Genomic DNA, 26423 nt, shown 5'->3' on the forward strand with positions numbered 1-26423 from the left:
ATTCATTTGTGCACACAATTACAAGGCAGTTTGAGGCAGCAGCCTCAGAGCTAAGTTGTTGCTGGTGTTTTCCACCCAACTCCCCAAGCCTAAGCGAGCTGCAAAGTGCTTCCAAGCAGAAGAACTAGGCTGAAGCAAACAGGAACAGTTCCTGGATGCACCCCGAGGGACAGAGCCTGATACGCTGGTTCACTGCCAGAATTTTCCAGGTTGTAAACAGATCTTTGTTCCAGAAGTTTAGACACGTCTGACTAATCCTGCTGAAGACAGAGTGACCTGCCCCTGCCACGACAGGTGACACGGCCTCAGCTGCATCCAAACCCACACGGCTCCACTGCTGGAGCTGTGAGGACAGGACTGTGCTTACACACACGGTTTCTGCCTGTTTCTGGAGCAGGGCTGGGAGCCACAGCCTGCAGCCTCTGCTGAAACAGCCAAGGGATCTTTGGATCCTGCTCCACGGTGCAGTGGACATGTCCACAGCCACTGAAGCTTCTCCTTGGGCAACTGGAGAGCACTGAGCTAATGGAAAGGGGGCTCTGACTGGAAGTCTCACTTCTCGGTTACAGTGAGTTTTCAAAATTTAATTGTAGGTGAATTTGGAGAGGGTGAACACACAGCTAATGTACATACTATTGCATGTCCATTGTGCTGTATGTATCAACCACACATTTGCACAGCCACTACAAATGCTTAGATATTTATCAAACTGAAGAGGTTTTTCAATTAGAAGACCTGGTAATTGAGGAAGATTTCTCTCTGCTCAGTGACTGATGCCATTAACCTCAAGGACTTTAAAAGTCACATGGTGGCTCCACAGCCCCCACCCAAACCTCAGCATGGCCGTGGCTGCTGCTCTGTTTCCCAGTTCCCCAGTCCTGGAGCAGCATCCCACAAGGGTTCAGAGGGACTGGCAGCTGCCTGTTTGGAGCCCGTCCCTACCTCAAAGCAGAAGTCTCGTCCAAGGATACTGTTGTGAAGTGGTTTGACAAAGACTGCTTCTTCTGCTGCAAAGTCCAGAGTCTCTATGGTGCTGCCTTGGTTCAGTAAAGACTCATGGGAGCGGGACTCCTTCAGCTTGGGCAGCTCACGTGGTCTGTAGGACAAGGAGCAAAGGAAATGTCTTTTTTTCTCACAATTACCAAAAGAGCTGGCAAGATCCCAGATGCAGCTTCTTGGTGCTTATGCAGAACAACTTCTACAATTAGTCTGCAAACCTTATGAAAATAACATTAGGCCAGTAAACCCAGACTCCCAAGGGAATATCCAGCCTAGGAAGTCCATTCCCACTGACCTAGAAATTGTAGCTGCCAAGTTGTCAGTGAAAGAACAACAGCAAAAACCTCAGAACTTAACTGCTGAAATTTAAAAAAAGCCCATAGGTAGCTTTGGATATAATACTGAAAATGCTCATTACTAGCTAGATTAGTAGACAGATATTGTGTATTAGCAGCAAAGAGCACATGGATCCCTAAATCTGTAACCAATGCAGAACGAGGATTATTCACTAGAGCAGATGACCCTTCACAATACACGTGATTTTTGACATACAAAGCCTTTACACTAAAGTCAAATACACAAATTCCTTCCCACTTCACGATGCTCACATCAGTCATTTTGCATTTGCTTTTTCAGCTGCTTCTTCCAGCCTGAATATCCAATTTTTTGGATACCTACTTTCTCTTTTAAACTTCTCACTAACACACACTGCTTCTCCTTTCCAGCTGAGTGTCCTGTAAATCCCTGAGCTCCACCAGAGCTGAAATCCCCCAAATTCACAGCACCTTGTATCAAAGGCAGTTTTCTCTTTGTCCCCACCAGTTCTTGAACACTTCTCAAAGACATTTCCCTCCCTCCACTGTGCCACAGCTTTTGGCAACCAACAGTGACATTATCAAACGTGCTTTAACCCTTTCTGTACTCTCCCAATATGATTTAATGCAACATTTGTGCATAGTGGGGAGCTCTGCTGTCCAACAGCACTGCAAAATGTGCCCAATTTAGAGGTGACGTGGCTTCACCTCTGCTCCTTCTGCCTGCAAACTGACACCTACCATAGAGGCTTCTGCAACAATCATCTAACACTTGAGGCACAAGTTGCATCTCAAGCTAAACATCGTGTGCAGACACAACTTATTTCTCCTGGGGCAGGAATTCAGTCAAATCCTTCACACTTGACCAACAGGGAGGAAGAGCACAGAGTCCCAGCTCAGCAGAGAAGGAGCTGTTGACCTGGCAGGTCTAGATTTTGTTAAGATATTGAGGTCCCTATGTTCAATGAGCCCTGAAGGCGAGTCCATAAATGTGGCCTGCCCACCCAGCAAGTGGGACTGGGCACAAGGAACAGATGTGGAAGTAGAGAGGCATCAGCTCTCTACACATCACTCGGAGAAACACAGTGCTCCTGTGTTCATCCTCACAGCATTTCCTCTTTTCTTCAATTCCCAGTGTCAAGGCTCCCAGTATCGAATGGAAAATGCTAAAAAATGTTATTTCTAGAGGAAAGAAAAGCACAGCTACCTCTAACAGCTTCCCTAATTTTGAAAAATAACTAGGTTTTGTATACTTCCCTCACATATACAAAAAGAAAAAGTTCCTCACGTTCTTTATCCTTAGCAAAATCAAATTCCTCCCACCTGTGAGCAATTCTATAGGGGAACTCAGAGGCAAAAACCCCCCAAACACTTGGAAAAGGCATCTTACCTAAGGCTGCTTAACAAAACCTTGGCTACCACAAAGGATACAGGCAATGCAGCAAGCAGAGTTCACCCAGCTGCTCTTTTGTACAGAATGCAACACTGAAGGTACTGGAGCAGATTCACACACGGTAAGATTTATTCAACAGTAAGGGAGGACTTTGTTCCCATTTAATATATTGAACGACCTAAGTGCAGGCAGCAAAACCCTTTGATGGGGGGAATATTCCAAAGACAGTGATTTCAGATGCAAAGCAGCAGCCCCAGTAGGAGAGTTGGCTGTGCTGTGCTTTGTTCTAAGAGGTTCCAGCAGCAGCTGAACCAACGCAAACCCAAACCTCAGCCATGTATAATTGAGCACTCGCTGCAGTTAAGGTAGGGCAAGTCTAAAATAAACACACCACAATACACCACTTTAATGTCATCTCTGCAAAAGCCTCTCTAATTTCTCCTCTCAAGAAAGCACTGCTGAGGTCACTTGGCTTCTGTCCCTGCCTCAAACTCTGAGCAATTCCCGTCCTCACAAAGTACTGAGAGCCTGCAGCCAGCTCCCGGTCTGTGGATGAAAGCATGGAGTGAGCACAAAGAAGGGGAAGAGGAGGGAAAGAGGAATAATTACCGAAGAAAGGAGAAAAAACAACAAAAAAGGGGCGTTTGGCAAGTTCCAGCTCAGCGGAGGCTGCGCTTGGAGCAAGAGAAGGCAAGCAGACCTCCACGAAACAGCTGTACAGCCACTCGCAGTGCATCCCCAGACCACAGCAGTGCCCTGTGCCACAGCCCTTCCCTCCAAACTCCCTGCTCTGGCCTACATCTCAGACAAGAAATCCTGCCCGGAGAGGAAGAAAGGCACAAACAAATCCAAGAGGAGCTCTTCCTCAAGCCTCAGGTTACGGATTTCGGAGGAGCACCACGCCAGGCAGACAGGCGGGGGCCAGGAGAGCAGCCCCAGCCATGGTGAGGAGAGCTCCCTCCTCATCAGCCGCGCTCCCACCGGCCCCGCGCTGCCCGAGGGCTCCCGCGCGCTCCGCGGTGCCAGGGCACAGCATCCCCCAAGGAGATCAGGGAGGGCTGCCAGCCGGCAGAGGCAGCAGGTGACGGGAGGCCGCTCCGCAGGCGTGGCTAAGGTGACCTTTGCAGACAGAGAAGCTCCTCCTTGTCCTTCCCTACGAGTCTGATGAGATCTGAACATTAAAGGCAACATGAGAGAGCAAGGAATTTTCCAAGGAAGCCTCCAAACGCCCTCTGGGAACAGGGCAGGGGCGAAGGCAGGTACACACAGCAGCTGTACTCCAAGCCTGCGCATCCCATCTTGCAAGTCACACCTCTTAGGAGCATCTCTTCTGCTCCATTGCTCTTCTAACTAGGGAGCTGTGAGCATTTGGGTTTGTTGCAGAGCAGCTGGAGCACGGGTAGTTTTGTTGACTCAGGGTCCCGTGGCAGACAAATGTCTGCCTGTTCTAGCAATCCCTTGAAGTTACCATATTTAAAACAGCTCAGTAAAACTGATTAAGTGGCTTAGAATTGACACTTTAACTTCCATAAACATCAGAGCAACATCCTAAAGCTGCTGTTAGATGCAACCACATGCATTTACACACACAAGTACATGCATTTGTGAGCACCACAGTGTAGATCTCATCTATTGATAGATCTGCAAAGCAAATCATGGACTTGTGCCTGTATCAGCAGCATCCCAACCAATACAGGCAATAATTATACAGAAATAATACTTCTCTGCTGCTTTAAAGCCTCATCTGATGTGCTGAATCTGTAACAAGGAAAGAAAATTGCTTGCTGGCTTCCTTTTGGCAGCGATGCCACTGATTCATGTCCCAGTGTCCAGCAAAGGAGCTGGATTAACAGGGTCCTTCCTGTATTAGGTAGGAAGCTACTGGTAAAATGAGTATTGCTCAGACTCTGTCAGGAGAGAGGTAATCCCAGGGAAGCAGATTACTGTAAACAGGAAGATCACACATGCAAAAAGTGGGGGAAGGGTTGTTTGTACAAATCTGTTTCTGCTAAACAGCTCCATTAACAACACGAATCCTGTTTTAAATTACAACTAACCTCCCATGATCAACTTTTTATCCTGCTGCTTTTGCTGTCTACGCCTGTTGACAACAGAGAACTACAGAGTTCAGAGCAAACAGTTACCAAAGCACCACGTAATTCCTACACGTTCTCCATAATTTCTTTCCCATAGGAAAAACAGACGGAGGAGGAGCATGTCAGGGAACATTTTAAACTTCTCCCCTCTTTTCACATGTTTTGGAGTACTGGTCTTCAGAGCTGCATTATTTCCTTCTAAATCAGAGCCCAGACAATGCCCTAAACCCCTGACCTGGCAGCAGCATGCAACTGCCACTGAAAAAGAGCTCTCCAACCACCCCATCTTGCTGGCCCAGCCCCAAGCTGACCCTCTCTCCTTGCACACCATAATTCAGTAATTTTCCGTGACAGGAAGATCTCGGTTGTAAGCCGGCAGCTGGAAACCTCTGGCTTTCAGTGGCTGCCCATGGCACACAGCAGCCTACTAGCAAAGTTCTGTTATAGTCTACTGTCTATAAGGCACGTAGAATAAAGGGTTAAAATCCTAATTGCTCTGGTTATGAAGCTCTCCTGCTGATTTGGACCTATTTAAAAGCCAACCTACATGGTACAAAAGGCTTCCAATTACCGAGCTTACCAGGGAGAGCACTATATTACTTGTAAAACAAGCCTGTGGACATCAATAATCCAAAAGATTTAAAAAAAAAAAAACAAAAACCCAAAAGTTTAACAATGAACTTTCCTTTACCAAACTGGTGTGAAAGGAAAGAACACAGCCCAAGCACTCAGCTGCAGTCAAGTCTCCAGCTGGCCTTCCACGAAGCTGTTCGTCCACACGCTTCAAATAATTCCAGCAATCCCCAAGTGCTGAGAGACACTCCCTGAGAGCAGAAAGTCAAATTCGGTATTAGCTGCTCTGCAAAGTCACAGGAGAGAGCCTGGACTGCAATGCAGTGAACTTTCTGCTGCTCTCCCAGCTCCCAGCCCTGAGGAACGGGACCCTACCGTCTCCAGCATCACCTGCAATTCACCCGCGCTCTCCCCCTGCTGCAGCACCAGGTTTCCCCGTCCAAATGCTCATTTGGTAGGAACCACACCCCACTGCATTTTCCAACTGCCAATTATCTGAACATCCTATTACTTGGTCAACAATTCTACAAGTCTAACCAGTTTCACTGTTAATTTTTTTTTTTTTTTAAATCAGAAACTTAGGGTAACTTATTTATCTGCAGGTTACACTCGGGTGCGATTCAACGCTGGGTTGTTCCGAGTGTATTGTTCTAGTCTTCCACTGAGATTCTGGTCTTTTCTGGCAAGGTCCTACCCAAAGCCTCATTGTTTGAATCCTGGATTTGCAAACCCCTTCCCTGCCTGCCCGCTCTCCCTGTGGATCACAGCTTGTCTAGCAGACACCTCTCAGGGCGCAGCCAAGCAGGCTGCTGAATTTCACAGCAGGAGAGTTCTCCTCTCTCCTCTGTCACCTGGTCTCTGCTGTTAACGTTTCCAATTGGAGTGTTTTGATGGACCAGAAAGACTTAATTGATTCCGTTTCATCTCCCTGCTAAGCTCAAGGTGAATGCTACGTGGAGGAGCCTGGGCTTTGCATCAGCCATTAAGAACTATGTATTTATAAAGGGGTCAGGTGAGCTTGCAGGTGGGAGAGAGCAGCCCAGCACTAAGGGGAAGGTTTGTGACAAACACTGGGGTCTTGTTCAGTTTCCAGTGAAAAACCAAACAACTGCGTGAGGATTGGAAAACAAACTGGCTGAAAGAAACACATTCACCAAATCAGGAGTGAGGCGTCCCTCCAGAAACAAACCACTGCTCCCCTTTCCCCACACTCCAGTGTGCTGATAGCAACAGATATGCTGAATGAATGCAAGCTGGGAGTGAGTCAAGCCTTAATAACGCATTGTGTAAGACAGATTTCTATCCTGACAGCTAAATCAGGGTGAAAATCCCCCACCCTTTTTTGAAAAGCGGCATTAAGTGAGAACGAACCTGAAAACCATGGCAAGTTTTGCTTCTATTATTTACACGACCTGTGCTATTTTCTCACTGCAAAGAGGCGAGGAGGGAGGAGCGGCAACTCACCGAAAGTAGAAGAAGCTGTGGCTGGAGGAGTGGTACCGTTTGACCATGAAGCCCAGAGCCATGGCTGCCTGCGTCCCCCGCCCCGCCGGAGCCCATTCCGAGCCCAGCGCAGCGGATCCCGCGCCCCGCTACCTCATAAAGCCATGAAATGACTTCTAGCAAAGCAGGACGATTCCCACGTGGCAGCAAATCCCAGCAGGGCAAAGCCCTCCCAGCTGTCTGCAGAGCTCTGCTGCAGGCACCGAGACCATATGCAGCCAGTCGCAATCATCTTCGCTCCCTCTCTGTAACCAAAACTGCTGGTCCCTTGGAAATGCTCTCAAACTCCTGGCCACAAACTGGAAGTATTAATTTGGTCTCTCCTTTCAAATGAAATTTTCCTTAAGTTTTTTCTCATGCTTTTTAACATGTTTTATATATTATGGACGCTGAGAAAACATTAAAGATGAATGTGTGAGTTGAAAAGCTCAAAGGATGCAGGAGGAAACAGGCTGGAAAAGCTGTGAAAGATGCTACAGTGACACGGTGCCAGGTTGCCTCATGGTGAGAGCTGTTGGCAACCTGGTGAGATGCTGCACTGGCCACACACTGAAGAGCCTCACTCCCACCTGCCGTGGCTCACAAACAAGCACAGTCTGAGTCCTCCCACATCAGTCTCTTGTAAAGACAACATACACGTGTTCAAGGACAAAATCCCCCGCCAAACAACCTGAGCCTGAGTAACAGGAGGGATGTGAATTACAGGCTGAGAGGTTGTGGATTTCTACAGGACACCTGGATGCTGATCCGTGTTTCTAGAGGGGCACCAGAACTCTCTTCTCTCCCCACCCACTAACCCAGACACACTGAAATAAAGTTAAAAAACAGAAAAGGTATGTTGGCCAATTGCTTTCTGCTGGAGCAGAAAATCTGATTACAGAAGAATCTGCAACTCATCTCCATCACTGCTCCCTACAGCACTCCTGGCTCCTTTCTGTTTTAAATCAACTCTGAACAGACAGCATCCCTCCTGTGTCACCATTCAGCATGGCATGCAGTGTTACAGTATCCCAAGCCTTGCTGTGCGCCACAATAACCAATCTTCCTTACTCCAGAATTTTAAAGGTATCTATCTACAAACATCCCCACTTTCTTAAAAAGTCCCAAACACCCCAAAAGCATGAACAGGCAGTATGACAGCAGCCTCTATTTCATTTTAATCCTTGCAGGGTTTTAATTTATAAAGCTGTATAATACTTTCTTTGAAGGCAGGACCCTTGTGTTTGTCAGAGCAAGAAAAGGGAGATGCTATCAGTCGACCTGGCCCTGAAAACCTGTGTTACACCATGACATCACCTAGAACCACCTGCTTGAAATGGGAAAGGGCTGACTCACCAGGGCAGGACAGGAAAGTTCTCCCTGCTACAGATCCGAGGCTCATACAGAATGTGGGGAGAACAGAAGGTGAGAGAGCGGCAATTCCTTCTCCTGAAATCAGAGTCAGCTCCACGTTCAATAATGCCACCATGTGATCAAGTACCTGGATTTTATGCTTTTATGCTTTCAGGCCATCGGAGAAAATTCACATTTCATTTGAGTCTAGTTGAAAATGCGTGCCCACATGGGCAGGGAGTAGAAGGGGCTCTGCTTTTAAAGAGAAGGCAGCTTTGCTGTGTGTAACATCATGTCTTAACCCAAAGATGTAGGAATTAATTATAGCTAGAACAACATTATTGTTATTCCCAGAACAACAGCGCTTCCCTGACACTACAAAAGCAAGTATCCAGCATGAGTACCAAGCTCAGGAAAGACAACCAGATTATTTATGGCAAAGAGATTTTTGCATTACAAAAATTCAAGCAAAGCTGGTTTCAAACAACAGTAAAAATAACACTTGATGTACTGGATGACATGGTGGCATTATTCAAGATGCTTACGCTCACTGAGTTGCTTTTATAGCCACGTTGCAGCACCCTGAAAATAGAGTTTTATAGGAAAATCTTGCATCAAAGCAGAGCGGGCGGACTACAGGAGCAAGGCCATCTAGATGGTTAGTCACACCTGGTAAGCAGCAGGCTTTTCTGTAACTCCTGATGTTAACAGACCTCCAGCATCCACAGCCTTGCTGTCTCTGTCATTTTCTGCTCTGCCTTTCAGATGGAGAAGGCAGCCCCATTGATTGAAGCAGCACAGCATGACAGATACAACTAATGAATTCAGCTCAGCTAAAGGAGAAGGGAAAATGCACTGAACAATGTCAAATCACAGAAGCCTGCCGTGGCCTCGAGTACAGGCCAGCTTACTTCTCACTCTATCTAGTTCCCCTGCTGGCCTACCGTGGAATGTAACACAGAATATGTTTAACAAAAACAATCAAGAGACTTTGCAAATAGTTAGGAAACACTGCGTGTAAGAGCCTTTGCTTGCCTCATATGCAATCCATTCACAGCCTGGATCTCCAGCTGAAAGCTAAACAAGCAAAGATACACCAAATGGAGCACCAAGATGGTGAAAAGTTACTGAGTTTTCCAGTTTTCTGAAAAACAGATCATCTGTTCCTTGTAGCAACTCTGCAGTAACTAAAACACCGACACTGCAAGGGTGCTGGGTGTGCCTGAATTGCACTGCACATCTCTGGGCTGTGCCAGGGCTGGCAGAACCGCCCTGCTGGCACCAACACAACTCCTCGTCTCACCACAGCACTGGCCTGCAGGCAAGCACTGCATGCAGCAAGGCCAATTTCTCTCCAGCTGATCAATCCCAGGGTTTTGTATCATGAAATTGGAAGTCTGCAGCTCATTTGAAACAGATGCAGAAGAAGGTTTGGGAGTCCATCTGCTTAACCTGAGCTTTTCGACAGCTGTGAAGAGCAGCAGTTTCCCAGCCTGTATCAGCAGTACATTGCACACTAAACCTCTAACGTGCCAGAGGCAGCCCCACAACCCCCCAGCCTGCCAGCTGGACAATAAATCCCCTTCCTGGCTCTCCTTCTGGGAGGGCACTCGCGTGCTGTGTGTCAGTTCTGAGGCCGCACCGCCCCTTACCTGTCCTCGGAGCTGTTGGGAGAGGGCAGACGGAAACTGATATTCCTGTCCAGTTTGGATTGACTCTTTGTCCTTTTGATGGATCCTTTCAGGCGCTTGCTGAAGAAGCCCTGAAACAAGAAGTTGCAGAAGTGAAACAGGGAAACTGATGCCAGTACTGAATGGCTCAGTGCACTGTCCCTGAGTCCAAACACAGAGGTGATTCCCGCTGATGCCGGTCACACAACAGGCCCGACTGGGATTCCTCTGAGCAGGAAGAAAGGCAGGGCTGGATTGTCAGTGACAGTTTCAGGAGGTGAGAGCTTCCAATTGCAGTAATTAGCACCACTCACATTATGGGGGCACTTCAGTGGATTCCAGCTATTACACAGGAGACCCAAACCCCACCATTATCATTTAATAAGGAGTAATCATCAATATCAGTATTTGTTCTTACTTCCCCTCTACGTGCCATGTTTCTATTTCTTGGTGAGCTTAAGAGTATAGATGTCTTATATTATGAGCTTCTATTGAGCCCACAATTGCAGCCAGGTTTTCCTTTTTAATTTAGATATAGCACGTTAAACGTTAAAATAATTCATCAGTTCAGTGCTCTCGCGAGCCAGAATGGACAATTTCAAAGCATTTCACACACCAGTGGCTTCAGATATCAGTTATAGTCTTGGTAAGAAGCAAAGCTCAGTTCAAAAATCTACTTAGGATCTAAAAATAAAATAAATCTTTGAAGAATCTGTCTACAAGCTACAATTGTTCGCCCAGCGATCGCAGCCCAAAGTCACGTTAGCTGGAGGGAGCTTCTGGGATCATCTCCTGCTCCATGGGGGTGTGCTGCCAGCACTAGGTCAGCCTAGTTCTGACTTGGTCTAGCCAAGTACTGAAAACCTCTGGAGACAGAGGGAACAAAGGAAGGGGAATCTGCTTTCTGCAGCTGAAGGCAGTGCTGCATTTAAGACTGCCCTTCAGTTTCTGAGGCTTGCCAGCCAGCAGGCTCCTCAGGGGTGAAAGCTGCTACATTCTCCTGATCAAGTGGAAGAGAAAGCCTGATAACTAAATACTGCAGGGGAAAAAAAAAAACACAAAAACCAAACCCCACAAACGTATCCTATGTGCTGGGAGAAAAGGTACTGTCCAAGGGGAAGGAGGGTCCTCAGCTGTGTGTGCCACTCACACTCTGCCCATGATGCTGCATTTTCTTGGCTCTGGTATTGAAAAAGTGCCTTTGAAAAAGCCCTGTAATCAATAGATGCTCCTGGGCTTCTCTTGGGGCCATTGCTGGAATTCAAGTAGAGGATGTACAGCACTTTCAAAGGCACTTTCCTATATTCTGACCTCTCAGCATAAAAGGTAACAAACCCAGCCACAGGGATTCAGATCTGGGGGGCCCTGGCTTCAGTTCAGTACCTCTCAGTCTACTCAAATTGCAAACAAGAAATAACACAGCTTTTTCCCCTTAAGGGCAAATAAGACAAAGCTGACCCAATTGAGCAGGGGTCCAGAAATACTGATATTGAATAATTCCAAATCCCACTCAGAGAAGGGCCATGAGTATTCATTTTTGTGTGCGTGTACAATTTTAAATTGGCACCGCTTTAACATGGAACATGTTCTTGGTTTAATTGAACATAATCTATACCCCAATGGAACAAATGCTCTATGTGGGGTTGAATAAGGCCATCCAGAGTTGACTATACAAACAAACAAACAAACAAACAAATTGGGTAAGAACATATTTAAAAGCAAAAACTATTCAAACAAAGGGTGTGCTTATTGGTCATCCTCAAAAGACTTGAAAAAATTTGCAATGTTTGCTCTGTGCTGGCAGTTCACGCAGGACCAGTGATTACAGATGGACAACCTGGGAGCAGCATGAGAAATTCACACGTGCCAGAACTGAGCAGTTTCTCGACTTCCATTTGCCAAAGGAGATGCTTTTAAATACCAAATGCAGATATAAACAAAGATGCAGTGACGAGAAATAAACTTCTATCTGCAACAATACCACCTAACTGAAAGGTTTGTTTCCTTTTGCTCTTATAGACAAAAAATCCCTGCCAATGTTTATGAAACAGCTTGCACCATTAAAAAGACAAAAACACTTTTACTGCTTTTCTTACTGTCTAGGTATTTCTCTTAAATCCTTATTTCAGCACAGAACAGATCCTTGTTTGGTTCTGATACCTAAAGGTAAAGAAGTGTCTGAGCTTTAAGAATCATCGTGGAGCTTCTTTAAAAACAGTGGGAATTTTACTGCTTGAACAAACACCCTCAGACAAAAGATGTAAATTATTACCCAAACTACCTGAATTGACAAGACTATGTTCTTAATCAAAAAAGTACAAAATATTTGGTAGGATAAACCAACCAGGATGACATTTGAAAAGAGACAGATTTGAGATTCACACTTAACGAGAGGGAGCTCGGTACAAGCTGCCCTCAGAACCACAGGTTTAGGGGAACAGGGAAGGAAAAGAGTGATGGTCCACAACCACACGTGCAGTCAGGAATAGGTCAGGGCAGGTTGGTCATCTCATCCAAAAAGCATCAAACACTGGCCTAAGGAATCCCAATCATACAACATCTAAAAATAATTCAATCCCACTGAGAATTCTATTCATCCCATTTGGAAGTTACGCTACTCGACTCTCCTGCTCTGCCAAGAAGCAATCTCCACAGGAGAAGGGATAATTCAGCAGGCTGTTGGAACTTCCCCTCAGAGCTGCATGGGGAAAGCACAGAAACTCTCACCCCCAAGTATTTCCACCCCAGGGGTGGTGGTCGTGGAGGGCAGTTTTGGCTTTAGGAAATGCTCACTTTGTGCCAAAGATGCCAGCTGGCTGTTTGTCCTTAACCCGAGCAGAGCAGCACAGGAACTGTCTGACAAATTCAAAGGCAGCCCAAGTCCGAGCTACTCAACTCCTGGACTGCCGCTCCCTCTGGACATGACGATGCTTCACTCCGGGGAGAGCAGCCCATGCATAATAAATAATGACTGTCCTGGCTGCTTTGGAAGGGAAAGGTTAATTCAGCCATGAACGAATGGAAGTGTGTAACCATAGCACAGATCAGCCGTCGATAACGTGCAATGGTATTAGGGTAAAATGGGCAACAAAAAGGGTCCATCTTACACACCGTGCTGTTACCTACATCACTTCTTTCTGGGGACAAACACACTGCATCTGAGCCTTGCAAAGCCTCCTGAACATCTGTAATTCTTGAGGAGGAGCACCAATGCATTATTAATAATGCCAGGTGGGTAACTTCCTTTACAGAGCGACGAGACTCATCCTCTCTGAGGGGAAGGACTGGATGGGTACAAAGATAACCCTCAAGCGACTGTGGACGACAGCAGAACTGCCTCCCTGCTACTGTGCGTGGTGAGGACACGAGGCATTTTATTTCTTAAGCTGTTCACAAGCAGCTTTCAAGGAAAAAAATAGTGTCATAGCCAAGTGAAAACACTGTCCTGTGCCAGTAATGCTGTAAAGCTACAGGAGGCAAAGAAGCAGGGTGAGAACACCAGGTTGTAAAAATGGAAAGATCAAACTAGTAGGATATTCCAGGAATGAGCAGCAAAATGGTGAAGTTTGCTATTTCTTGCAGAACAACAGCAAAAGGCCAATTTAACTAGCGAGGAGGTAAAGCTTGCTTGTGAGCCCAGTAACACTCAGCATTAAAATATTAGCAGTGACTCCCTTTAAAAAGACTCTCCACCACACAGGAGAAAAGCAGGTGAAAACAACCCTAGTTACACCTTGGAGGCAATATACAGAACAAGACAGGGACTTACAACAGCCACGTTCCACCATCTACTCATCCAAAAACCTGGCACTATGCCACTGAAGAGGTGGTTTGTGCACAGGCACAAAACAATAAAAACCATGTCTGAATGTACAAACAGAGGATAAAGCCCAATAAAAGTAGAGTGGTCTTATGTAAATCTGCCGTAGCTTTCACACTAATGCATCACTCTTCTGATTTTCTCATCTCAGCAAGAAAAACTAGAACAAAACAGAACTCCAGAAGTATAAACTGATTAAAGGCAGACAAGAGGGGGATTTACAAATGATATGTTTTAAAGACCAACTATTTATTTTAGGAACAAAGGCAAGAAGGGATTATAGACGTATAAAACAAATAGAATGGAAATTACCTAAGCTCCTCATGCACCCTGTTACGTAAGAAAACCAAAGGGCAATTTAACATGAGAGGCAGCACGTTTCACTGATCATCAGGAGACCTCTCCTAATGCTATCTATAGACAAGCCCATCCAATTCACCACCACAAGATATTATACAGACAAATTTTTTCAGCAAGATTAAAAAAGGATTATGTGTTTATATAAGGAAGAATAACATATGTAGCTGCATTAGTCAGGTTTAAAAATAACAAGAGTGAGCAATAATCATGCTTCAGGACACAAGCTGATCAACAGCAAGGATCAGGAAAGATATTTTTCCCCTGATGGGACAGCACTGCAGATTTGGCCAGATAACAATTTCAACTTTCCAATGAAAAATGGCCTACAGCCACAGGAGGGATGCAGAATAGGAGGAACAAGTTTAGGAGCAGTAATAAGAAGCCCAAGGAAATGCCGAGGATACTGTCACAAGGGCACGTTGATGATACACCTGTTAATGAAATGCATCGTAAGATTGCTGCACTCTGTGCGATGTGCAGCCAAAAGTCCTACAGGAATCGAATTTCCAAGTCACTGGGAATTATACTGAAAAATTCATGAACAAGCAAGAGCTACCTGATAGCCAGGAGGGCCACATCAGCTTTTCAGATCCCAGTTCAGCAAGGTGCTTAGCAAGGTCACAACTGGGAGCAGCACCTGGCTGCCCTTGTGGGAGCTGCCCACAGCAGGAACAGCAGATGGAAAGAGCATCCTTAAAGGGCCTACCCAGGAATTAAGGAATAAAGGTAAGAAGTCTGTCTGGAGAACGCCGAAAAGACGGTGATAAAAAATTAACATGATAAGAAACAGGTCAGCTGAGCCTGTCAGGAAGGGCGGGCAATGATTGCCTGACCCCGGCTCCTTCCCTGGCAGGCAGCCACTAAGCAGCCCAACACTTCAGAACACCTTTTGATAACCCAGCACGCACGCTAAGCACAACAATTACTAAAAATGAGCTTTGTTAAAGCTCCTAACATAAAGCTGAGGAATGGCTGCAGGAATACCTAGAAGAGTAATTACAACAAGTGATAAGGTATCAGGGTAGAAAAAAGGGTCCAATGGGATGTGGTGGGGACAGTGGCCTGACTGCTTCTGCTTCACATCCTTGTTAATCATCCGGAAGAAAAGTTAAACAGCACATTAATTACACTGAGCTATATTAAATTAGGAGGTGAAGCGAGGGCCAGGCAGGACAGAGAAATAACACAAAGGGTTAGGAGCAATTAGAAACTGGTAACACACATTCCTGTGAACTTCAGTACCAGAACTTGGAGAATCAATTGAAGGGAATTAAAAACACAAGAGCAAGAAAAGTGATAAAAGGGCCAGAAGGACTCATTTGCAGAGGATGCATTAATTAAACTTTGCATAACTTGACTAAGTCATGATTTGGAGGTGAAGAATAAAATGAGTCGGTGCATATTTAAATACTACTGAGCCAAGGACAACTAGAATGCGAGCAGTATTTGAAGCTATGTACATTCACAGCTCCCCTACATTAACTAAGGAATAAAGGGAATTGGATAAAGTCAGGTTTACACCAAACATGAGAACAATGTTCCTGCTGTGGAGGTCCACCAGAGAGTGTCAGAGCCTGGATATCCCCATCATCTGACTCAACACTGAAGTTTGATGCAATGAACAAATCTGCTGTGGCAGCAGGACACTGTGAAGGTTATAGAGCCTATGAACAGCACTATCCCAGAATAAAGATATGGATGAAAGCGTGGTGAGCATCCTGGAGACAGCCACTCACCCATTTCTGCTTTCTGACACAGAATTCATGGAACAGCCAGCATATCTAAGCCATCCCAGCACAGGCAAGTGATAAAAACTAGAGCAGATCCAAACAAACATGTCACAGGAAGAAAAGAGTTGGAAGTGGAAGGAAAAATGTAAATCTCGTATTGAGGGGACAGACTGGAGCACAGCCAGTTTTTCATGGAGGATGCTGTGGTGCCTCCCACTAATGCAAATCACCAATTCCATCTCTGCATTGGTGCCAATGCAGAATTAAAAACATGTATTTGTGTGCCACGGGGTCACACGAGCAGCACAGCTCGGACGTGTCCCGCCCTGGCAGCGCGGCGGGAGCGGAGCAGTGCTCTGGAGAAGCAACAATCTTGCTGACTGCATAAAAGAGGAGGCCGGGCAGCCACGAGATCTCATCAAGCTTTGACCTTCACTCGGGCTGGCTGCATTGTCTTCTGTTCCATTTAGCAGGACTCTTAAAGAGCAAAGAGGCAGACAGCACTTGTATAGATCCAATTATACCAGAATTGGCCAGGAACAAACCAAGGAAGGCAATCTGCAAGTATCCTACATCAGGGTTCCTATCAAAATCCTTTTATTTACTTCAAAGATTGTGCTCTGCCTTTCCTGTCTCATTTGCACTTGTTTCTTTGCCTCTTTCTCATCTTTCTTTCCCCATTAGCCAGCAGACACGGATGAATCATATTATTTATAATAACAACTCTGAGCCAAAACTGGAGAGCGCAGTGAAGAGTCTGAAGGGTGGTTTACAGATTCCTCTCCATCCTGCTGCTGCAGGAGGTCTGGGGATGTGGACAGCCCCACATCTACGCTGGCCCCTCAGTTCCAAGGGCAGAGCAATGAGGAAATGTGTCAGGCTGCAGCAGTGCCACCGGGGCTCCGCAGGGCCACAGCAGGGAACGGGATGCACGGAGGCCAAGGCGCTGCCAGGACATGGTGTGTGTGGGAAGGGAAAAGCTGGTTTCTCGCCCACCTACGCGTCACAGTGCCTACTTGCAGCCAGCTCCCTCTGCCTCCCTATTTGTTCAGGCAAATAATATCCATTATTAAAAACAGGACTTTTCCTAGACACGTATGGATAAGCAGCACACATCTGTCTATATGTGAGAAGACACATTTCTTCACCTCCATTTCCCCACCTTTTGTGCCCTTCCCTTCTCTCTCAATATTATTTTCTACATGCCTGGAAATGGTCAAACATCAGTGTACACAGCTGAACCTAGATGGAGACTAATGTTTTGAGTGCAGACAAGAAAATTTGGGGCAACGGGGAAGAAAAAGAAAGGACAGGCACCAAGAGCTCTTCTCTCTGTATGCACACTTCTTTCTGCATGGGCTGTGCAGTGTCAGCATTGGCAGAATCCCCTTTACTCCCCTTGGTGGGAGATGACCAGAATGAATCATGGAATCACAGAATGGTTTGGGTTGGGAGGGACCTTTAAGATCACCTCGTTCCATGCCATGGGCAGGGACACCTTCCACTCTCCCGGCTTGCTCCAAGCCCCGTCCAACCCAGCTTTGAACGCTTCCAGCGATGGGGCACCCACAGCTTTTCTGGGCACCCTGTGCCAGGGCCTCCCCACCCTCACAAACACGTAGGACATGCTGCTCCATGCAGTGGCACATCCTGGGAAAGAGTGTAACTACTGAAGTTCTGCTTTTCACACACTAGCAAATTTAAACATACATCTTTTCCTCCAGTGCCCATGCAGGAGGTAGAAAGGCAAATTTCCTGAACTTTACACATCAGCCCTTAAAAATGAATCCGTCACTGACCACCGCCACTGAAGAGACTACTTAAAAAATGTATTGTCAAGGAAATGTTTGCTTAAAGGCAATTATGCTGTTATGAATCAAAATTCCAGATGCTAAAGCAATGCCAATTAGCAGTATTAAAAACCAGATGCCTTGTTCTGAGGGAGTACCACTGCCTGTGCTTGAAAGGAAAAAACCTGCACAGAACATGCTGGAAGCTACTGTCCTATGGAGAAGACAGCTTTTAAATAGCTGTTCTGAGAGACAAAAAGCTGTAAAAGCAACTTATTATGAAAGTCTCAGCATAATTTTCCATCAGGATGGAAGAAGGTTAAGCTGTCCCCTGCTTTAAGCTGCTTTCTGCTAGAAATCCAAGCAGTGAGTAGACGAGGTATGGCACAGAGTCACGGGAAGAATAACTGAGACAGCACTATGCTGCAGCTGCCTGTAGCCCTGTGACCTGCACTGGGGGTGACAAAGCCTGAAAAAACAAAAAAGCAAGTTCCCTCTATCCCTTATAATCTCCTTTATATGTAGAATAAATGCTTGTCAAATAGACACAACCTCACAGACACAAATTTGAAGCCATTACAGGCACCTTTTGCATCCTTCACTTGAAGCTCTTCTCAGATCAGTGATCCAAGACTGAGACTTTCACGAGGCACTCAAGTCACCTTTCCTCCTTCTGAGAGCTGGGAAATTCTTATTATCAGTCAAAGGAGGCAGGAACATGATTCCTCCCCATCTTCTCAGCCACCTATGAGATGTGTGCCAATCTACCAAGTTACCAGCGTGTTTGGTTTCAGCACTTTTGGCTTGAGCTCACCTGTATTGTTAAGCAAGCTGACTTCTAATAGCAGCTCGCTCTTCTAAACAGATCACAAGCTGCCATGATTTAAACCAGGGTGACCTCAGCCCCCACTTAGGAGTAACAGGGTATAAATGGGTTACTCAGAACAAAACCTCCAAAGCCAGAAGCCTTGTCCCCATGAGGAGGACAGGAGGGTGCATTATGCTCCTGGCTGCACAGGTGGTCAGGCAGACAAAGCAGCAGAACCCAGCTCCACGTGGCACAAATAGCTTCTAGCTCTCTGCTGGTTTATGCCCAAGAAAAGCAGCCAGGTAGTGCTTCCTGAGCCTATTTGCCAGAGTCCTGGAAGCCCAACACACCAACCAGGGGAAATGAGAAACATTCTGCAAGGCTCTTGTTTTGAAAGGCAGCGGGAGCTAAGAAGTGTTAGAGAACTCTTAGAGAAGAATGAGAGAGCCATTAAAACACTACTTAAAAGACAGGATCATCATTAAAAGGAATGGTACAAAAATGAGGAAAAAAGGAGGCATATAAAATAAACAATACAGACAGTCCTCAAACACTTCTGATCCACAGCTTGCCGTTGTTAGACAAAGGTACTACAATGCACGTACACATCTAAAGGCCTGGGCTATTTCTTATAGATGAAGGCAAAGAAAACAGAGAATTTCTTCTACATGAAGACATGGATAAAACTTTTGAAGGCTCTCAAAGCTCAGAAATCTTCCTGCAACTCTGCGGATCATGGGCTCAGTATCAAAATCTCAGAACTTGACATAACAGAATATTCCTGTATCAACTTCACATACAACTAGAACAAGGCCCTTTTTTCCCCAATCCAGAGAACAGATCTCTGAAGCGACAGAGGATTGCTCATGGAACACAGAACAGCTGAGGTGGGAAAGCACCTCTGGAGATTGCCTAGTCCCTTCCAGTCTGTGTTATTCTATGACTCTGAAAAGGGACCAAGTAAGGATACCCAGCGTACTCGCCGCTTCCTCGGTCCCCTTCTCCACTCCAACACACCACAGGTTCACAGGTTGCTTTAAACACCATGAATTCTACACACTCTGACCAACCTTAGTCCTTGAATAATTTAAGTAACTCTCATTAAATCTTTTGGCTGTTTTTAAATTTTATTTTTAAAATGACATGATGCAAGATTTATTTCAAAGTAGGCAGATTACTTGCCAAAAGTAAAGAAGGGCATGAAAACATTTGCAATATTCAAGTTAGATGTTTTAAAACATGAACAAATATTGTTAAAAATTACTGAGCACCTCATTTTAACTTGAAGTCCTCAGTCTAATAAGAGAAATGCCTTTGTGCTCTTGGGTACACTGACCAAAGACCGACCCAAGCAAAATCCAGGCTGTAGCTGAACCATTCTCACACAGACCCACAGCCAACCAAACTCAGGAGAAAACCCAAAGAGCTAAAGCAGAATTAAAACACCTGCAGAAATCTCATAAACTGAATAAACTATAAAACCATTTCCATTTTCCATGTACTTCACTGGCAAGAGGAAAAAACAACATGCTACCACCGACCTAAAGGAACTTGTTTCCTTGTCAAGATTGAATATGGAATGCAATCCCCAGAGGCGACTTCAAAAGTATTTATATAGGTCGCTGCCCACATTAACACTGATGTTTCTCTATCTGCAGCTTTAGATCAAGGCAACAAAAAGGAGCAAGTTAAGGATCTACCAGGCATCTTATTGATAATATATGACACTTGATAGCAAAACCTCTTGGTCAGCTGGAAATATGAACCAAATACTCCTTTTCCCCCCAGGCTCCCGCAGCCTGGCTGTACGCTGCGATACTCGAATCTCCTCCTCCCATCTGATGAGACAAATGCCCCTTTGCAGGGCAGGCACACTTACTGGCACTCTGAAAGGAGAAGTGTTCGGAACATCCATGGAGTTGGGCTTCTCAGAGGTGCTGGTCCCCGAGATGCTCCGTCTGCGAGGAGATCTCTCTGCTGGGACCTCTGAGGAAGAGAAGAAGAAGGTGGTGAATGGGTGCCCGGGGGTGGGGAACAGTCAGGTTTTGTGCTCTGTAGGACAGAAGCCTCAGGCAAGTTTCAAGTGCATTACTAAACTGCTGAATTAACCCACCTATTTACCTATCTCTTATTCACTTATTAACCTGCAATGGCATTTTCACCGGCAGATTCAAGGTTGTGAATCTGACTTGACTGTGGGAGTTTAAAATAAAAAGTGCTGGTCAAGATCAACACCCAGACATACTTAATATTCTGTTACTGTTTGAGAGACACTATTCAGAAAACTTAAATCTATTTTAATTCAAATTTAATTTTTTTACATAAGCAGTGCAGTAATTAATAGATAACTACAATCAAGAGCCAGGGAAGCTCAGTTTTACTCCCAGCTGAACGTAATTTGGCAAAGGTCAAAGTTCACTCGTGTATGGTCACACTACTTGCTCAGAGCACGCAACCAGCAGAAGACTTATAAGTGCCCGGGTAATATGACATATATATCTCTGCAGATAAAAAAAAAATAGGTCACCTTCTCCTCATTCTGGCAGTATGACCTTACTAAGACACGACTTTGGCATCTTAAATCCATGCAGACTGATCTGATGAGCACAAATACTCATAAAAGCTGTACTGATGTCTTTGACTAGTACAAATACTGGAATAATAGCATAATGAAGTACAGACAGCACTGAAAATCTCTCCACAAACACACATATATGCATCTTTACATAGAGCTAGATATGCATATGTATGCATACAGATACCTTTATCACAAGTGCTGCCCATCTCCAGCTCAATTGCCAGACTTTAAGGAATCCAGCTTCACGAAGCACCCCCCAACACGGGGAGGGAAAAAATCACTTCCTAGCAGAAAGTCCATTGTTGTCTTCTGAGTCTTAGAGAAAAGGAGCAAGCCGTGACTCCAGGCAGTGACATTTTGACTCCTGCCGTTCTCCTTTCAAGAGCCAGATGCCGCCTAAACTTCCATCGCTGGCCGCCTGGCCCTGGGGATCCGTGACTTCCAGTGGAGGGGAGCTGGGTGTCTCCGATCGCCCTCCCTTCCCCGGGAGCCAGCGAGCGCAGCAGCAGCACACAGGACTGCAGCTCCTCAATCAATCGCTCCGGCTGCACATCCTCATTAGTTACTTTCAGGCTATTAACAGACGCCCAACTGCCGGCTTCCCTCCGCTACCGAAATTTCCCCTGCATATCCTGATTCACAGCAGCAAAAAACAAGGTCTATGGAGAGAGACAGCCAGCTGGTGCCACGAGAGCGGCGTTTTCCTCCAAAGAGCCGGAGAAAAAAATAGGAGAGAAGCCTTCTTCAGGGATAACATTACTTGTGATGTCTTTGCATACCGGATTTTGATTTCAGCAGAGTTATAATACGTCTCTCCCATGGATGCTTGGAGACCGACAAAATGGAGCATAGCGGAGGAGAGGCGAAGCAATCTGGACCCTGCAGTATTAGTGTCTCACTCGGTAGATATTTATCTTTTTAAAAAAGCAAACTGCTGACACGGAGCCCCTCAGCCTGCCTGAGGAAAGAGCAGCTGGCAGGGAGAGCAGCCTCGTGAAGCGGGCAGCCAGAGCCCGACACACGGCGCGCTGTGTGCCCCCGGGGGACGGGCAGGGCACAGCCGGCCGCGAGGGCGATGCCCGAGCCCTGCTGGCACCGAGCGAGCACATCCCGGCCCGCCAGAGCCCGCGGCAGCCGCGACTGAGATGCCCCTGTGGGGACAGCCCTCCTCCTCTGGAGCAGCACCGGCCGCGTTCTGCTACAGCATCACCTGTTCCAGAGCGGGAGGGTAAGTCCCCATCGGGGCACCTTTGGAGAGCAAAGCACTTGGAGCAGGGCCAGGGCCGAGGTTTGGAGTCAGTCCCACCACCTCAGGAGCCTTTGCGGTGCCACCGGCTTTACCTGACGATGCACTTGATGCCACCGGCTGCCTGCCTGGCCTGGATGAAGGGAAACTTCATTTTCTGCAGCACCTCCAAGTGCCGCTCTGCCCGGAGAGCTGCCTCAGGTGGGATTTAAAGAACTGCCTCTGCCATTCCCTGCCATTCCCATGTCCATGCCAGGAAGGCAAATGGGAGTGATGTATTCCACTGGAACAGGGCTAGAGAGAGCACCTCTTATGTTACACTGAATAGTAACGAGTAACGTAATAGGTTTGGCTTCCTCCGCTTCTCACGCGCAGGAAATCACATCAAAGCCGCTCCGGTAACTTCAAACAGTCTGTTAACTTTGCTGAGTCATCAATGAAAACACCAGCCCAAATTCCCCACTATAGCCCACCACACGTTCCGCACGAGCGGCAGTTCGGGAAAGAGCTTAACTTTCAACTGAATGGAGTTGAAAAGCTACCACAAGGAACGTGCTGGGCTCCCCTTGCCTTCCCTCTCACCCCCAACATCCACCCAGCAGCAATCCAAGTTTTCTGCAAATAAAATGTTGACATTTCATCAGTAGAATGAGTTTCTTTTTTTCTCACACCGTCACAGAAGTGTACCAAATGGGAGAGGGAAAATGAAATATTCACTAGGTGCTGCCTGCAGTGAACTAAAAATAAAAACTACCTTCCCCTCCCTTCTCCTTCTGAAAAACAGGAGCAAATAGACACGCTTAGTCCCTAGGAAAAGGAAGACCCAGATACAGCAAAATTGTCGGGATATGTTAACTGGAAATCAAAAAGCTGAAGCAACTTTCTATGGTGCCTGTAGAACAGTATTTTTGCTGAGTCTTGTGAAAGAAATCTGTACTGTCACCACCAGGCAAAAAATTAGACAGTTCCCTCCCCTGCTCCACTAGTAATGCTTGGGGCTACTCTTGCATCATCTTCACCTGCGGTAAAAATCAATGCACCTCTCATCAGCTTAGTATTAAATTACAACTGCTTTCTGCATTGCTCACTCTCAGGGACCAAGGCTACAGATAAATCACACTGTTTATCCATCAAAAGGATCTGAAACCCTTTTCAGCCCTTCTGTTTCTGGGAGGAAAAGAAAAAAGAAGGCAAAAAGGGAAAAAAAGACCCCACCTGACAGATATTCCCCGATTCAACCTTCAACAAGTAATTGCAGAATCTTACAATGGTTTGAGAGGGAATGGGCCTTAAAGATCATCCAGGCAGGGACACCTTCCACTATACCACCAAACAAATGAGTTGTAAACATCCCTACAGGTCACTGTTACCACCTGACATCTTGGTGATATGCAGTAATATTTATGTAAATAAGTATTTACCCAAACAAGTATTTACACACTAAATAGCAACAGTCAGTTCCAAACTAGCTGAGCCAATTACCCTGCAGTGGCAGATGCCTCTGAGAAGGGAACTGCCCAGGGATACAATGCAGGCAGGTCTCCTCTCCCGTCCTGTTGCACCACTCTCTACCCTCAGCAACACCAAAGCTCGTTCTGTAGGCCACGAGGCAGGTCTGTGCAAGCCAGGTGCCACTTACTACTCGGAGTAGTGGTGAGGGTTGCCCTCCTTTGAAGGGAACCCTCTCTGCCACAGTGGTGTAGCCTCAGCGACCTCTGGTCACCACAGGCCTCTGGGGGTTACCTAAATTTCCTATTGCTGGGTGCTGTGGCCACTTGAAAGCCTTGCTGTGGTGGAAATTCGTATTTTCACTGTGAAGAGCTTTCCCTCCAGGTGGGAGAAGCAGACACTAAACAAACCTCCCAGCTTTGCGGGACAGCCACGCCAGGCAGGAACTGTTTGCAGGTATAGGAGAAAGAACAAGAAGAGGAAGAAGTGTCTGAACAGCATTTTTCAGATGGGTACTACCTAGTGAAATAGGGAGCCTCATATCAAAATAAATAAAATTGTTAATGTCTTATATTGCAGTAAGCATTCTCCCTCATTTTGCACACTTAGGGAGGATTCAGACTTAGGCCCAGTTCACAGACTATCATAAAAATTTCATTAAATGCCTGTACAAGAAGCCTAAGGTAAAAGCAAACTCAAACTCCCCTAATCTGTTTTAAGTCTTGAAGTCCAAGTTTGTGTTCTGACTTAAATACATTATGCAAATCCTGCAAGGTATAACTTAGAGGAAAAAAATGGAAATTCGCAGAGATAGCTTTTCCACATTTATCAAGGCAACCAGACAGGGAAAAAAATCACAAGAAGATACATCAGAGCGAATGCAACCGAGTTTCAGGACACTGAAGTGCACAAAAGCTGGCAAGCCTGGAAAGGGAAATACAAAGGGAACCCTGCACAGCTCACTGGCTGTAGAACTCCAGCATCAAACAACTGCTAGATACAAACTACGATCAAAAACTCTCCCAGTCCATTAGCAGGGGTTTGAAAAGAAGACACTGTGCTTTACTAGGGATTGAGTCGATCAGGTAAGTCTTGGAAGATGATCCAGGTAACCATAAAAGGTTTTTAATTTACAGACAGGCAATTCTGTTGGTGTTAGACACTTGCATTGTGCTGGCATAATAAAAAGGTGTAATTGAATTAGTGCCCAGTACAGAAGGTGCAAAGCAAGCAACCTAAATGACACACTAAGTCACTTAAAAGATACTTAAGTCATTGATTCCTGAACGACTTTACAGTCTGAAAGAGAAGACCTAACAAGCGAAGAAGATGAATACTAGAGGAGGCTGGAAGAAAGGGCACAGATGCCACGGGAGAGAACAATTTTGGGGTTTCAAGTATAAACTCCCATGATTTATTTTCCCTGAAAGTTTGGAGGAAACTGTACACGGCATTGAGAGAGGACACCATCAGCTGTTCTTAGACTGATGAACAAATCCTCCAGCTCTGCAAACCAAGTCAGAAATGAAGAGATGCAGGTCCCTAAACTGCTCAACATATCCTCTGCCTGATGTTCGTGGCTGTACGTAATTTGAGATAGTTGCCCCTTTTTGACCTCCTCACGCAGCTGCCTCTAAAACCTCCCTTAATGGTTGACTCCACACACAGCCAAACAAATTGCCCGGACAACTGGACCAACACAAAAGCAGAGACAAGGAGCTACTGCCCATGACCTGGAGGTGCTGATGTCCTCGTTAGCTCCTAATGATCTTGGACTGCCCCTGCTAATTCAAATTACCTTGTGTTTGCTGCAGAGATTGCACACAGACAATTAACGCTGATCAGCTGACGCATGGTAACTTGTTCCTGCAGCCTAATTTGTTTAGAGGCTTATGACTTAAACACACATTAGTATGATATCAATATTTATTGTCCTCATTATTAAACAACAGCCTTGAGCCACAGCTTTCCAAACCAATCTTTTTACTGCCTGTAGAAGGGCTGTGAATAGAGGCATTCTCTAAAAAGCAATCCTTTGGGATAGCCTCACTGGCTCTCCAATGCACCGAAGCTCAGCAGCTCCTGCCCGTTCCTCTCCCAGGCCCAGAAGGCTGCTCCGAGCCTCAGCACTTCTCGTCCCCGAGCAGGAAGAGTTCTTGTTATGGACACAGGAAAAGACCCAATGTACTGCAAACGTCCGAGAGGTATCAGTGCACCCTAAACGCGGTCCCAGAGTTAAGACACCACTTGGGAATTTTCATTCTAAACGCATCCGCACTCTTCTCTCAAGAAGAGAAACTTTGAGCAGTCTCCCCTGATTTATCTTGCAACCACCACACAGTTCAGGAGTCAGGCAAGCTGACAGCAATGAGATGAAGTGGACTGAAGCCAGTGACCAGCTCGGCGAACGGCACAGGGAAGAAAAGCAGAGCAGTACACTGCTTAGTCCAGTTTAGTTCATGTGCTGCAGGGCACGTGCCCACCCACAAGGTAACCTTTGTCCAGTGTGTTTGAAACTGTTCCAAACAGGCTGGAACCAAGCTTAATGAACACTGCACACCACCTAAAAGCTCTTAAAAAGAAATAAGGTCAGGTAACGGAAAGACTGAAGAAATTAAGCACCAAAGTAGTAAAGGCTTCCCAGCAAAGTGTTAAAACCCAAAAAATACAGTTTGTACCCTACCGTACCAAGGAACGAGAGAAGGCTTTTCTCATCTTCCGTGCTGCTATCCAGCCATTCGGCCACATGCCCAGGAGAAAGA

The 26423-nt window shown here is 46.1% G+C and overlaps 1 protein-coding gene across 10 annotated transcripts in view; it reads right to left on the minus strand.

Moving 5' to 3' along the window:
- Positions 1 to 26423, minus strand: part of RASAL2 (RAS protein activator like 2) — a 159559-nt gene that overhangs the window by 23361 nt on the left and 109775 nt on the right. For all 10 annotated transcript variants that reach the window (XM_069022359.1, XM_069022362.1, XM_069022354.1 and 7 more), the window contains exons 4-6: positions 20268 to 20374; positions 9863 to 9972; positions 943 to 1096 (exon numbers count right to left, since the gene is read on the minus strand). In XM_069022359.1, the coding sequence (XP_068878460.1) occupies positions 943 to 1096; positions 9863 to 9972; positions 20268 to 20374 (371 nt within the window). The remainder of the gene's footprint in view (positions 1 to 942; positions 1097 to 9862; positions 9973 to 20267; positions 20375 to 26423) is intronic.

This window comes from Aphelocoma coerulescens, chromosome 8 (assembly GCF_041296385.1).
Source record: "Aphelocoma coerulescens isolate FSJ_1873_10779 chromosome 8, UR_Acoe_1.0, whole genome shotgun sequence".
Taxonomy (NCBI): Eukaryota; Metazoa; Chordata; class Aves; order Passeriformes; family Corvidae; genus Aphelocoma; species Aphelocoma coerulescens.